The 14,294-nt window shown below is 39.8% G+C and overlaps 1 protein-coding gene across 1 annotated transcript in view; it reads left to right on the top strand.

Moving 5' to 3' along the window:
- The window catches only part of LOC146329337 (NACHT, LRR and PYD domains-containing protein 3-like), a 28,459-nt gene that overhangs the window by 3,376 nt on the left and 10,789 nt on the right, over positions 1–14,294 (top strand). Inside the window, exons 3-5 of the mRNA XM_084714583.1 lie at positions 296–560; positions 3,150–3,209; positions 4,413–6,273. Of these exons, the coding sequence (XP_084570709.1) occupies positions 305–560; positions 3,150–3,209; positions 4,413–6,273 (2,177 nt within the window). The 5' untranslated portion in view covers positions 296–304. The remainder of the gene's footprint in view (positions 1–295; positions 561–3,149; positions 3,210–4,412; positions 6,274–14,294) is intronic.

Here is a 14,294-nt window from a genome sequence, read left to right as displayed (position 1 = left end):
CAAGAACTGTTTTAAGATGCTTTTATTATGTTCAGTAAGACTCGGGAGTCCTTCTGGTGGCAGCAGACTCATAGAAACCACATGAAAATAAAACTTAGTGTCAGAAAAAATGTGCACTTTTTAAACACTCTTCACCTTCGCTGCTACAATCCATCCTGGAGGAATTATTTTCCATTGAACAAGCTGGGTTTCTGTCAAAACAGCAACAACATTTAGCAGAAATATTGAAAGACAGACAAGAATATAACTGTTACATAACTGTCCCTCTGCTTAACAAAATTCTCTTTTTTACCAGGGAGCTACAATGGAAAAACAGGTCCTGTTTCAGACTCTGAATGAACTGGGACAAGATGAATTTAAGTGTTTCAAGTGGTTCCTGAAAGATGAACGCCTGGAAGACTACTCAACCATCCCAAACAACAGGCTGGAGAACGCAAAGACGTGGGAGACAGTTGATCTGATGACCCAGAACTACACACCTCCTGGAGCTGTGGAGGTGACCAAACGGGTTTTACAGAAAATGAAGAGGAGTGATCTGGTGCTGAGATTGGAACCAAAAGGTCAGTCACAGAAAGACAAAAACATGAAAAGACACCTGTTCAAATGTTGAGTTTAGAGTTTATAAGGGTTTCGAACATGATGATGTCAGTATATGATGGTCACTCCTGTTCTCTGTCTGATCCAAGGGAAATATTCTAAACTAAATGTACCAAACCTTTGAGAAGCAACAAGCAAGTTACATTTTTTTGGACTGCAAATAAAGTAAAGGCCTCATCATCTGAGATGTAACTCAATATTGTTTACCGTCTGGTGAACATACGGCAGGATACTAATCATATCTTGACTGAAAGTCAATATTCTACAGTTAAAATGTATTTAAATAAAAACATGTTGCTCTTTTGTAAGCCCGGTGGTAGTAAAACAAAACCCTCAAAACAAGTTTAACAGGGAGTGGAAAATATTCCCCAAACTAACTGAAGCTCTTACAGGAGTTCAGATGACTTCTGCCAGCTTGTCACTGAAAATATCTCAGTTGGTGCACGAGCTCAGTTTGGTCTTTTTTTAAACAAAATGGACTTTGTTCACGATTGCATGGAAGAAATAAAGTGTTTTGCTGCAACGAAGAACGACCTGTAGATTCAATCAAGAAGCGACACAGCGTACGATAATCAAATGTGATTTAATGTTACTTACTGTCATTTGTGTAAAACTGTTGTGGCAACAGGTGCAAGTCACTGTCGACACAGAACACGTGTTTGGTCAATATCATCCTTCTTGTAGCCGAAATAATTCCAGATAACTGACATTGCTTTTCATTTTGGCGCCAAGTCTTCGTTTTCGGCGATTTTTTCTTGTTCGTTGCTCATTTTTCAATGTTATTACCAGCGACTCACTTCATATGCAGAGGCGTGATCTGCTTTGGCAAACTGATTAAGAACGATTGTGATTGGTGGATCGCTACGCGCAGTGTGTGTCAGGTACATCGCAGGACCTGCGATGTGACTATTGCGCACACGTACATCGCGATGACGATGCTCAAATGATATATTGTGCAGCTCTACACTGCGCTCTGACTGACTGGTGTGTTTTCTTAAATGTATCTATATAAAACAGGGAGGATCAAACTCACAAGTCTGTCATTCAATATGTTTGATCATCTGTCTGCAGATCAGATGACAGATGATCAGTAAATATATTAAATTATATATTTCACTCTCAAGTCAGTTTGACACACTGAGTGCAGCTGAAAGAATAAAACTAAAACCGTCTCACACACAATAAGAATAACCTTCATCTAAGCAGCACATTAATTTAATGGACGACACAAATGTAATTATAGTCAGATCTACTCGTGTTCTGGAGCAGTGAAATTATCAGTCAAAAGTGTTTCTCCAGCTGAAAGTTATTAATGTTGTGTGTTATAAATATTTTAGTGTTTTCTTTGATCATTTTAACTTATGTAAAGTGTCTTTGAGGATCCTGAACAGAAGATATAGAATAAATGCATTAACATGATTATTCTGTCCTTCCTGCATGTGGAAGCTGCAGGAGTGTTTCCTTCAGTCTGGATTATGATGGTTATGATCACCTTCTTCTTTATATTTATCTAATATTATAGTTTGTTCTTCACTGTAAAATATTCTGGTGTGATGTCAGGAGTCTTGTCCATGATGTGATTGGTCAGATGCTGTAAACTCCGCCCCCTTTATGTGAAAGCCCTCGTGTCTAGTTGAGTTGATACCCACTTATCCTTGATCGTCTTTGTTCAGTTTAGTGAAGTCAGATCACTTAAAGACTCGCTGGGTTTGTTGAACCTGCTTCATAGTTCAGGTCCCTAGTGTGTCTGACCTGCCAGTCTGCTCTGGAGCCCCTGGACTGGACCCAGACCCTGTTTCACTGCCAGCAGTAATAAAGTAATAACAGTTATAACAGCAATAGTACTATTCTGTCAGCTAGTTTTATTTATTATTTTTATGTTTATTTGTTGTTTTGTTTGTTTTAACAGTCTAGTACTTATTATATTATTTTATCTGTATTCATGTATTTATTTTTGTCTCCCCACACTCACCTTTTTCTTTTGTCCCTTATTCTCTCTTCCCTATGCAGCTTATACACTTATTCTCTGTCTGCACACACACACACACACACACACACACACACACACACACACACACACACACACACTCACACACACACACACACACACACACACACACGCATGCAACCAACACCAGACAACAAATGATGTTGCTTCACAGTCACTTTTCTGTCCTGTGTTTACTGTTTTGTTTTGTTTGTACTGTCTGTCAAGGTTCTGTCTTTTGTCCTGCAATCAATAATAATAATAATAATAATAATAATAATAATAATAATGATTTCATTTATTCCCTGTTTTAAATAATGTTTGTATATAACTGTATTGAAGAATTGCAGCTACAAATAAAGATTTATTGGTGGAGTTACACAGAGATCACAATCCAACTAATCAGCTGTACAAGATGAAATGATATAACCTACAGAACAGAACACAGAGACATTTAAATAAACACATGGAAGTGAAAAGGTAATTCAATTAACTTAATGAAAGATGAGTAATAAGTCAAACTGTAAATATAACACATAATCTGTGTCTGTCTTTGTGTCAGTAGATGTCAGTGATGTTGGACAGACTCCAGAGAACAGAGGACCTTCCTCCTCTCAGACTGAAGGTAAAGCTGCTGTATTCTCTGCTCTGTACGGAAGCCCTGAAGGACAAACTCTAGTTTTAACTTTGAAAAGTTAAAGGTTTAATATGCAACATTTTCTTTAAAAACAATGTATAGACTCATTTAAACATCATCTGTTTCAATCATCACTGATGATCCATGAGAAGTGTGTGGTGGTAGCTGTATCTGCAGAGGCTCCGCCCTCTGCCTGTATTTCCTTAGTTTTCTCATTATTCTGCTGCTCAGGAAACTTTACCAACCTGAAACGTCAGTATTTGATGTCCTGGTATCTTTCTGATGCATTTATGAAGAGCTTGAATAAATCCTACTGATTCTATCATGAATTGTCAGTAAGTTGTAATTGTTATAAACAGCTGAGAAATAAACATAACACAGTTATATAACTGACTGATTGATGATAATTGACTTCAGTGTTTCTAAGAGATTTACCTGCTGAGATATTATTTACATCTGAGTGACGCAACCAGCAGCAGTGAGGCGCCACTTTAATACAAAGTAATGTAACTCAATAAAACTGACGTTAATATGTCACAATAAAGGAATTATTATTATTATTATTATTATTATTATTATTATTATTATTATTATTATCATTATTGTTGTTATTATTATATTAATAATTTTCAATATACATTACAATATAATCTCATCTCTTACCTTAAACTTAAAATGGGAACAGACACAAAATTAACCTGATCTGATCAAATCAGATGTTTTCATCCACCTGTTTTTATGCACAATCTTAATTTGCACATTAAAAAATCTGAGTGGAAACACTGGAAAGATGGAGAAAAGTAAAAATATATCATAACATCTTTGGAGGTGGAGAAGTTTGTGTATCTTACAATCTTACAATTTCATTTAGGAAATATAAAGAAAATGCAATGAGGTCATGAATCATGATATGATAGATGTGTGTGGAGTGAAGAGGAGACTGAACCCTTCATCACATTAATACATGAAACAAACAGAAAAGTCATATTTTCATCACACTGTCCTCGTGGTTTCCTGAGCTGTAAGGTCTGACTCAGGGTCAGATGTCATCTTGTTGCCTCCTCTCCTTTTTCAATGGTTTAAAGGAACCTAACTTATATAACCTAACCTATATAACTTTAATCTCTGTTGCTCCACTCATTCTGTCTGACTGCAGTTTAGTTGTTTTTTGTTTCTGTTTCTGTCATACAGATGAGATTATTCCAGTACCAGAACCACGACACATCTCATATTACCAGAAACTGCTTCAGTCAAACCTCCAGGATGAGTTTAAGTCTGTACAAGAGGCCTGGATGGAAAGAAAGGATAAGCAACCTCTGGATGAAATCTACACAGAGCTGTACGTCACAGCTGGAGGTGACGTTCACATCAACAAACAGCATGAGGTCTTACAGATTGAAGCAGCAGTGAAGCCAGCAGATACAGAGACAACAATTAAACCCAGTGACATGTTCAAACCTCCCTCTGGAAATGAAATATCCATAAAAACAGTGCTGACCAATGGAATCGCAGGAATTGGTAAAACATTTCTTGTGCGCAAGTTTGTGTTGGACTGGGCTGAAAGAAGAGCCAATCAAGATGTGCATCTCATTTTCCCCTTCACCTTCCGCCAACTGAATTTACGGAAAGGAGAAAAGTTTCGTTTGGCAGAACTCCTTCATGAATGCATCACAGAGACCAGAAGCATCCCAGAAGAAGCTCTTAATTACATCTTTACATCTCTGCAGTCATCAGGAATCACCAACTTTGACAAAAGTACATTCAAAGTTCTGTTTGTTTTGGATGGACTGGATGAGAGCCGCCTTGAAATGGACTGTTCTTCTAAACAAAACCAGGCAGTTAAATTTGGTGTCACAGAGTCCACCTCAGTGGATGTGCTTCTGGAAAACCTCATCAGGGGGAAACTGCTCCCCTGTGCTCGACTCTGGATAACCACACGACCTGCAGCAGCCAATCAGATCCATTCTGACTTTGTTGACATAGTGACAGAGGTCAGAGGGTTCACTGACCCACAGAAGGAGGAGTACTTCAGGAAGAGATTGAGAGATGAGAAACAAACCAGCAGAATCATCTCCCACATCAAGACATCACGAAGCCTCCACATCATGTGTCACATCCCAGTCTTCTGCTGGATCACTGCTACAGTTCTGGAGGACGTGTTGAAGACCAGAGAGAGAGGAGAGCTGCCCAAGACCCTGACTGAGATGTACGCTGAATTCCTGCTCTTTCAGGTTCATCAGACAAATAAGAAGTACGACTTAGAAAAATGCATTCAGTACATTAAGTCATTAGCAAAACTGGCTTTCCACCAGCTGAAAAAGGGCAACCTGATCTTCTATGAGAAAGATCTGACAGAGAGCGGCATTGATGTCAGTGGAGCCTCGAAGTGTTCAGGAGTGTTCACAGAGATCTTTAAAGAGGAACGTGGGAAGAAGAATGATGAAGACAAGAAGATGTTCAGCTTCGTCCATCTGAGTGTTCAGGAGTTTTTGGCAGCTTTGTATGTGGAGAAATCACTCATCAACAAAAACAAGAATGTGATGTCTGAGCTCGCAGAAACTCTTGGTGAACATGTGAAAATGTTTTTCAGCAAAACATCTGTGACAAAGGTCCACAGGTTTGCTATTGACAAGGCCTTACAGAGTCCAACTGGACACCTGGACTTGTTCCTCCGTTTCCTCCTGGGTCTTTCTCTGCAGACCAGACTCCCTCAAGGTCTCATGAAAAAGAAGAGAAGCTCACAGACCAATCAGAAAACAATCAAGTACATCAAGAAGAAGATCAGTGAGAATCTGTCTCCAGAGAGAAACATCAATCTGTTCTACTGTCTGAATGAACTGAATGATGGTTCTCTAGTGGAGGAGATCCAACAGTACCTGAGTTCAGGAAGTCTCTCCCCAGATAAACTGTCTCCTGCTCAGTGGTCAGCTCTGGGCTTCATCTTACTGTCATCAGAAAAAGATCTGGACGTGTTTGACCTGAAGAAATACTCTGCTTCAGATGAGGTTCTTCTGAGGCTGCTGCCAGTGGTCAAAGCCTCCAACAAAGCTCTGTAAGTACACAGATAACTGCACATAATAATGTCATCATGTTACACTCTCAAGAACGGAGATGTGGCCGATCCTTGGTGTAGCACATTAAATCTTTATTTCTGTAGAAACGGCAGAAATACATCAACATCAGTACTCAGCGTCTGTGCTGTTTCTATATTACTCATTCGGCCTGACATCTCACTCTACTAGTGGCGGCCTTACTACAAACACACATTACAATTTAAACAAACAGAATGAAATCACAGTCATTATATAAACACTTTTTCCCTTCACCAAAAGAACCCATCTGCGATGAACTTCCCTTTTTAACTCTCCATTTGCTTTCAAATGAACTGTTTTTAAACTGTCAGTATTTATTATTGTTTTGTTTACCCCATGTTCACCAAAACATCCATGAATTTATCTACTGACATCATGTTTCCTATATAAACTCGTTTTGAACTAAAATAGTAAAACCCATGTTAATTTCACCATTTAGGCTCTTACTTTGAAAACCCACCGGGCACTGCCTACTGCCTTTCCGGTCCGCCACTGACCAAAGCCGTCATGTGCGCGGGCTTCGCTACAGCTAGCACCGGTGTCATTAGCCTTAACTTATTTACACACACAAATGAACGGTTTTAAATCTTCCCACACTGTCCATTAGCCCACACTGACTTCCAACTATCACCTCTATTTGTGATTTTGTTTACCGTTGCGCAGTTTGCACTCTAGAAGACAGTTTCACAGTTCGTTTTTAACATCCTGTGCATTACCCGCCATATTGGACTGCTATTCATGACCATGGGCTCACTCGTTTCCATTCAAAGTTACGTTCACACTCATTACATGTCACTGTCACAGTCTAAGGCTTTTACACATTGTATTGTTTCCCTAATTCATTCTGGTTATGATTTCTGGGCATCTTACCTGTAGAAACAGCAGAAATACATCAACATCAGTACTCAGCGTCTGTGCTGTTTCTATATTACTCATTCGGCCTGACGTCTCACTCTACTAGTGGCTGCCATCGCCCCTAGAGACCTCAGGCGCACAGCGCCCTCTGCTGACCCGATATTTCAACCAGGTAAGACATAACCAGACGTGCTAGAAAATGAATGAAATCACACAGAAATATCAATACAATCATTTTTAACGTGTTTTAAAGTCCTTAGCTGTTTCTAATGAGTTTCAATTTTAAATGGGGGGGCAACATATTTTAATCCAGTCTTTTACTGTTAATGTCTCTGAAACCCCTTTTGATGTTTATAAAACACACAGTGCCACAATCACGTGTCAGGAATTTATCTACTAATGAAAGTCTTTCTCAACTGATAGTCACATGATTTCATTGTACCTCCACAGATTATAGGCTAATAATAATATAATACAATTTTTCTGTATTCTCTGAACCAAATGCTCAGATCCCTAAACCCATTTATCAAATCATTCATTCTTTTGGCAAACCTCTGCACACATTTTTACTTGTTGAGACTGATTTTGCACTGTGATACACGTCTGTTGCAAAATGTTGAACACAGACGACAAAAGTGGAACACAACTGTCATGATTTACACACAACAACCCTAAATTCTTCACACTTGTTCCAATGATGTGAATCAGTTTTCCACAGTTGTTTACATACTAAAATTGGAAATTCATATGTCATCACTGAAATCTGAAACACATGTATCAAATCCATAAACCAAGCCTGCAATACTGCAGTACAATTTCTGCTGGATGGTAAACTCAGTTTTCAAATCTGTGTAAATCACACTTTTTGCAAAACACTGCACAGAGTTTTCTACAGAGACACAACATTCAAAATGACTGTAAAATCTCCGGTGTTCCTCCAGAAAGCAACACCAATCACAATGCATTTACAGTGTTTCATACAGTAAATGTCTGCATGGTCTTGGGATGCACTGATACCAGCATCAGGCATCCATCCAATACTGTCCTCACATACTCATAAGATTACCACAATACCCCACACTCAATACCTGCTACTTCATGAAAAATAGCTCCTTGATGCTTACCCTCTTCTTTGGTTGTGCTGTCATTGTCAGAGACTGACTGTCCTCAGCATCATCCACTAATGACTGCAGTGACTTTGGAAACTGCCCATAAAATTCCATGTAAAACTGAAACAACTTCACAGAGTGCAGCTGTAGACCACAGACACCTGCTGTCCAATAAGTCCCGGTGGGCGCACACTGGTCGAATGCCTCGACTAATTAATCCAAAAACAAAGCAGCCACAGATGAACGTAAAGGAAGTTGAAGGAAATTGAACTTCCAAATATGGTTTGTGGGCGGGTTCGGTCGACGTTGACGCAGGGACAATAAGATGGTTAAGATGCCGCTGAAGTGAGCCAAACTTCTACTAAATGTAGTTAATGAACAACTTAGAGTTGTTAAGACTTACATTGTTGGATGTACCGCATGTTCAGCTGTTTAGGCACAATGTACACAGCGATCATTTTGTTCATTTTGGAAATTTTGATAAAGTTAGGCTTGCTAATCGGTACCAGTACTAACATGCTTCTAACATGTGGTTCACTGATTTCAGTTGGCCTACATATGTCCTTACCTGACAAATGGAACAATGCAGAAGGTTTTATTTGTACAAGAATCACACCTCATACAAGTTTACAATATCTTGAGCTGCTATGGCGCAGGATGAATTTCACACTCATTCTGTCTATATATAAAGTGCCATTATTGCGAAAAAAATTAAAATTGAAAAAGAGGTAGGCTGTGAAGGAGTATTTTCACATCTTAATGTTTGAAATTTATTTAAAACATCGTTTAATCATGCTGTAGACAAGAACATACAGTATCTCACAGTGAGTACACCCCTCACATTTCTGCAAATATTTAATTATATCTTTTCATGGGACAACACTAAAGAAATGACACTTTGATACAATGTAAAGTAGTCAGTGTACAGCTTGTATAACGGTGTAAATTTACAGTCCCCTCAAAATAACTCAACACACAGCCATTAATGTCTAAACCGCTGGCAACAAAAGTGAGTACACCCCTAGGTGAAAATGTCCAAATTGGCCCCAAAGTGTCAATATTTTGTGTGGCCACCATTATTTTCCAGCACTGCCTTAACTCCCTTGGGTATGGAGTTCACCAGAGCTTCACAGGTCGCCACTGGAATCCTCTTCCACTCCTCCATGATGACATCATGGAGCCGGTGGACGTTAGAGACCTTGCGCTTCTCCATCTTCTGTTTGAGGATGCCCCACAGATGCTCAATAGGTCTGGAGACATGCTTGGCCAGTCCATCGCCGTTACCCTCAGCTTCTTTAGCAAGGCAGTGGTCATCTTGGAGGTGTGTTTGGGGTCATTATCATGTTGGAATACTGCCCTGAGGCCCAGTTTCTGAAGGGAGGGGATCATGCTCTGCTTCAGTATGTCACAGTACACATTTGAATTCATGGTTCCCTCAATGAACTGCAGCTCCCCAGTGCCTGCAGCACTCATGCAGCCCCAGACCATGACGCAACCTACTTGACTGTAGGCAAGACACACTTGTCTTTGTACTCCTCACCTGGTTGCCACCACACACACTTGACACCATCTGAACCAAATGAAAATGGGTAGAAGTCAATGCTAAAGCGTCGATGCCTCTGCCTGCAACAGTTTCATACAACTGTGACTTTTTGTGTTCCCTACACCTGATTGAAACCATTGATTCATTATAAATCCTATTTGCAAGTGTCCCAGGAGTTTGAGAATTATGGCTCTATTGATACAGTATACAGTTAATGAGGAAAGATTGCAAGGAAAGAGCTATTACCTTTATTATCTAATAGTATCCAACATAGTTATTCAAAAATATATCAAAGTCAAATATAAATAATGTATCAGTGTCATGTTTAACCTTTATGTTTTGTTTTGGATTAAGGTCAAAGTCAATGTCACATATTGATTCCCCCAGTGTTGCAGGATTGCATGATATCATAATACATATGTAACTACACCGGTCCAAGAAATAATGGCCACGAATCTTACAGATGTCTTTTAAAAGTTTTAATTTCCATCCTCCGTAGACACCGTGAAAACTATAAAATAAAACATGTAACAACAGCATTTAAAAAACAAATAATTATAATTGAAAGTCTCTGAAAGTCTATTAATAAATGTCCAGGCAGGCTCAAACGTAAACCTTTACATGAACATCACATTATAGACGGGTCCCTGCAAGCTAGCACAACAACAGAAAGGTTGTTCTTTAAAAGGTCACACACGTTAAAAACATACAAAAACAAATAAATTTAAGAATAAATACCGTGTGCGCCTCTTGGACCATGCAGATTGTAGTTTTTTGGGTTGCGTGTACTCTCCCTTCAGTTTTCCTCTCTCTGCTCTGCAGCCATGGTGGCGCTCTGCTCTGCAGCCATGTTGGCGTTCTGCTAACCATAATGCCATGGGCGTGACCTCTGACCTCTATTACGCGACCATTACCTCTTAACAAAATTAATTTACATAAAGAACAATACATTTTAAATACATTTTAACTATTTTGAATAGAAATATAAATGAAATTATGTTTTCTTTTAAAAAATGTAAAATAAACATCAACTCAATTGTCTCTCAGACAGTTACAACACATGATACATAATGTGGGCAAGGCATAAACTTTGTACTGACCGAATCTCAGATGAAAAGCTTTAAAATTGGCCAAGTTATTGGCATAAGTGTGTTTTAGAGACAGGTCTGTCAGGCGACCATTTTGCGGCCATCTCGAAAGCGTCTCCAAAATTTAATCAGTTCATGTACCTGTTATAGAGTGTTAGCACACTAGATGTGGTGCAAATCTGTCCACCTGTTCAAAAGTTATTGCACAAACAAAAATCTGTGACAGACAGACGGAAGGATGGACACACGGACTCACATACGGCCGGACAACCAGAGAACAGTATGCCTCCGGCCCGGCACCTTTGGCGGGCAGAGGCATAATAAGTTTATCTTGGTCTCATCAGACCACAGGACATGGTTCCAGTAATCCATGTCCTTAGTCTGCTTGTCTTTAGCAAACTGTTTGTGGGGTTTCATGTGCATCATCTTTAGAAGAGGCTTCCTTCTGGGATGACAGCCATGCAGACCAGTATGATGCAGTGTGTGGTGTATGATCTGAGCACTGACAGGCTGACCCCCCACCCCTTCAACCTCTGCAGCAATGCTGGCAGCACTCATACATCTATTTTCCAAAGACAACCTCTGGATATGACACTGAGCACGTGCACTCAACTTCTTTGGTCGATCATGGTGAGGCCTGTTCTGAGTGGAACCTGTCCTGTTAAACCACTGTATGGTCTTGTCCACCGTGCTGCTGCTCAGTTTCAGGGTGTTGGCAGTCTCCTTATAGCCTAGGCCAGGGTTGCCCAATACGTCGATCGCGATCGACTGGTGTGTCTGACCGGCGTCACACAACTCCAAATGTGGCTTTCCTCTCCGGGTTGGCGCTGATGAAGCTCCTCATTAGGCTGCCAATGTCCAGATTGTCCAAAACATCTCCATGAACATGAAACAAACAACGCGATCGCCGTCCTCAATATAATGGAGCCATCTCCATTTGCTAAACCAGCTCGCACTGAATGACGGACAAAACGTTTCTTTACCAAATGAACTTCCCGGAAATGTGAAGCTAGTTGTTTGATGCGGTGCCTCTGAAATACTAGCATTTTGACCTGGGACGTTAGCTTGAGTTGCAGGTGCACAGCTGATGTCCCGGTCCCGGGGGTCACAATCTGGGGGTGCTGCTGCTGTCTTGATCATTTTCGGGGTGGGTGGACTGGGCTGTGAGTCTGCCTCCTCACTTTTAATGTAGGTAGATCATTTTGACTTGGTCATTTTAAAAGTAACTCGCAAGCCGAAAAAGTGTGGGCACAAAGAGCCACTACAACCAACACCACTGCCGGAATAACAATGGCAAAAAGTAGCTACGGACATATTTGAGTATAAAGGCAATCCTGCACCTGCCAACCACCACAACAGACCAGAGTGTCAGGTCACTGAAATCCACATTCACAAGATTTAGCATTCCTGACCAGATAGTCAGTGATAGTTTTCATGATAAAAAGTCCCAGAAGATTGGCCAGTAAGATCTGGGTTTAATGCCACAACACCATATCAACCTTATTAAAAAAAAAAAAAACAGTTATCACCCTTATTTCAAAGTTCAAACCATCATCAGAGAAAGAATCACTGGAGGATCTGATCTGATCTTTATGATATAGAAAAATCAACACGCATGATTCAAACCTGGGGTTAGACTGAAGAAAGGGACTCAATACACCCTGTTTTATACTATTTGGAAGCTCCTGAGAGCCTCCTCCCTCTTTTTGACATTTCAGCTCACATGCAGTATATATATATATATATATATATATATATATATATATATATATATATATATATATATATATATAATATATATATATATATACTGTATATCAAGTGTCATAGAAATTTTCCCAACTAATTTCCTCTAGCAGTTGATGTGTGGTGTGCCACCTGATCAGAAATGTGCTTCAAGCTGAATCAGTCATGGTCAAATTCCTCTAAGGAAAATACCATAGTGAAGAGTGTGCCAAATATTTCACTACACGGTGAATATCATGATGGAAAATATGCCTCTACATAATGGTCCACAGTACACTTGTGAAACATGGATAGACCTTTGCAAACAGTGTGACACTGTACATGTCACCTCTAGTCCACACAATCGGCAAGGAAATGGACATGTGGAACGTACTGTTCAAACAGCAAAACATATCTTTAAACAAGAGGATCCATTATTAGCATTAATGTGCTATAGGGCTACACCAACAACCCCTACTGGTGTAAGTCCAGCAGAACTGCTTATGGGTTGGAAAATTAGAACCACTCTCCCTTTACTTAAAGGAATCTGGTCCCTAAGTGGCCGGATAGAGCCCTCATCAGACACAGAGATGCAGAAGCTAAGCAACAACAGACACTCTACTTCAACAGGAGACATGGCGTGAAAAACTTACCACCTCTGCGGCCGTGAGATCAAATCCTATTAAAACTGGACATAGTCAAGACATGGAAAGGACCAGTTTTGGCACTCAGTGAGAGTCGTACTCAGCGCTCATATTAAGTGATCTCACCAAGGGGAGGAGAGGTGAAAAGGAACGGACGACATTTGCAACTTAAGCCACAAGGAACAGGAGCAGCTCATACAGAGACTACAAAAGCGAGCCCAGAACCAACAGGAGCAGAAATACAACATCAGGACTCTTGTAAGGGACAGAGAGAAAGTAATGGACTTAGCAGAAACATACCAGGTCAGGGTCAGACAGTAAAGAGGTTTGGCACAGTTTGTAAACCTGTAGTAGGACTGGATATGTAAGCATACTATTATGTCATGGTAACAGGGTAAAGAGAAGACCTCAGTAGACGCTGTTCTAAAAGAAGAAAAGAGATCCACAAGGAAATGGAAATGTTATTGTTATCCTGAAGAAAAAAATAGAGAATGTAAAGTTCTTAAGGGCTTCGTTGGTTTAAATGAGTATGTTACATTATGATGTGTATGATGCCTTAAGGTGGTTGCTAAGGCAACACATTATTTAGTATAACTTAAGTTCAGATAAGTGGAGTTATTGTTTGTTATAATCCTGTGGCCTAGTGGAAGATAATTTGAGGGGGAGATGTCAAGGTATTGGATAATACAAGTAGACTGACATGCTATATAACCAATCAGAGAGCTTGATTAATCAGTTAGGTTGTCAGAAGCTGCAAAAGAGACAGCATGTTTTATTTAAGGAATTGTACTCTGAAAAAAAGTGGTATTGGAGCATCTCTATCATGATCTGTGGCTGAAACCCATATCCAGGAAACATTTCTGCAGGTGACTTGGCCTGCAGATATTTTCACCCTGTTGTCTTGTAAAGGGAGAATGTTGCTTGTGATGTAGAGGAAGTCCTCTGATCTGACCCAGTACAAAGATGATATGTTCTTTATGAAACATATAATTTCTGAACTTTCAAAATGCTTTTAAA

This window comes from Lutjanus erythropterus, chromosome 3 (assembly GCF_056507025.1).
Source record: "Lutjanus erythropterus isolate fLutEry1 chromosome 3, fLutEry1.hap2, whole genome shotgun sequence".
Taxonomy (NCBI): domain Eukaryota; kingdom Metazoa; phylum Chordata; class Actinopteri; order Lutjaniformes; family Lutjanidae; genus Lutjanus; species Lutjanus erythropterus.
The sequence above is the reverse complement of the archived record's forward strand: the minus strand, read 5'-3'. Positions and strand labels throughout refer to the sequence as shown.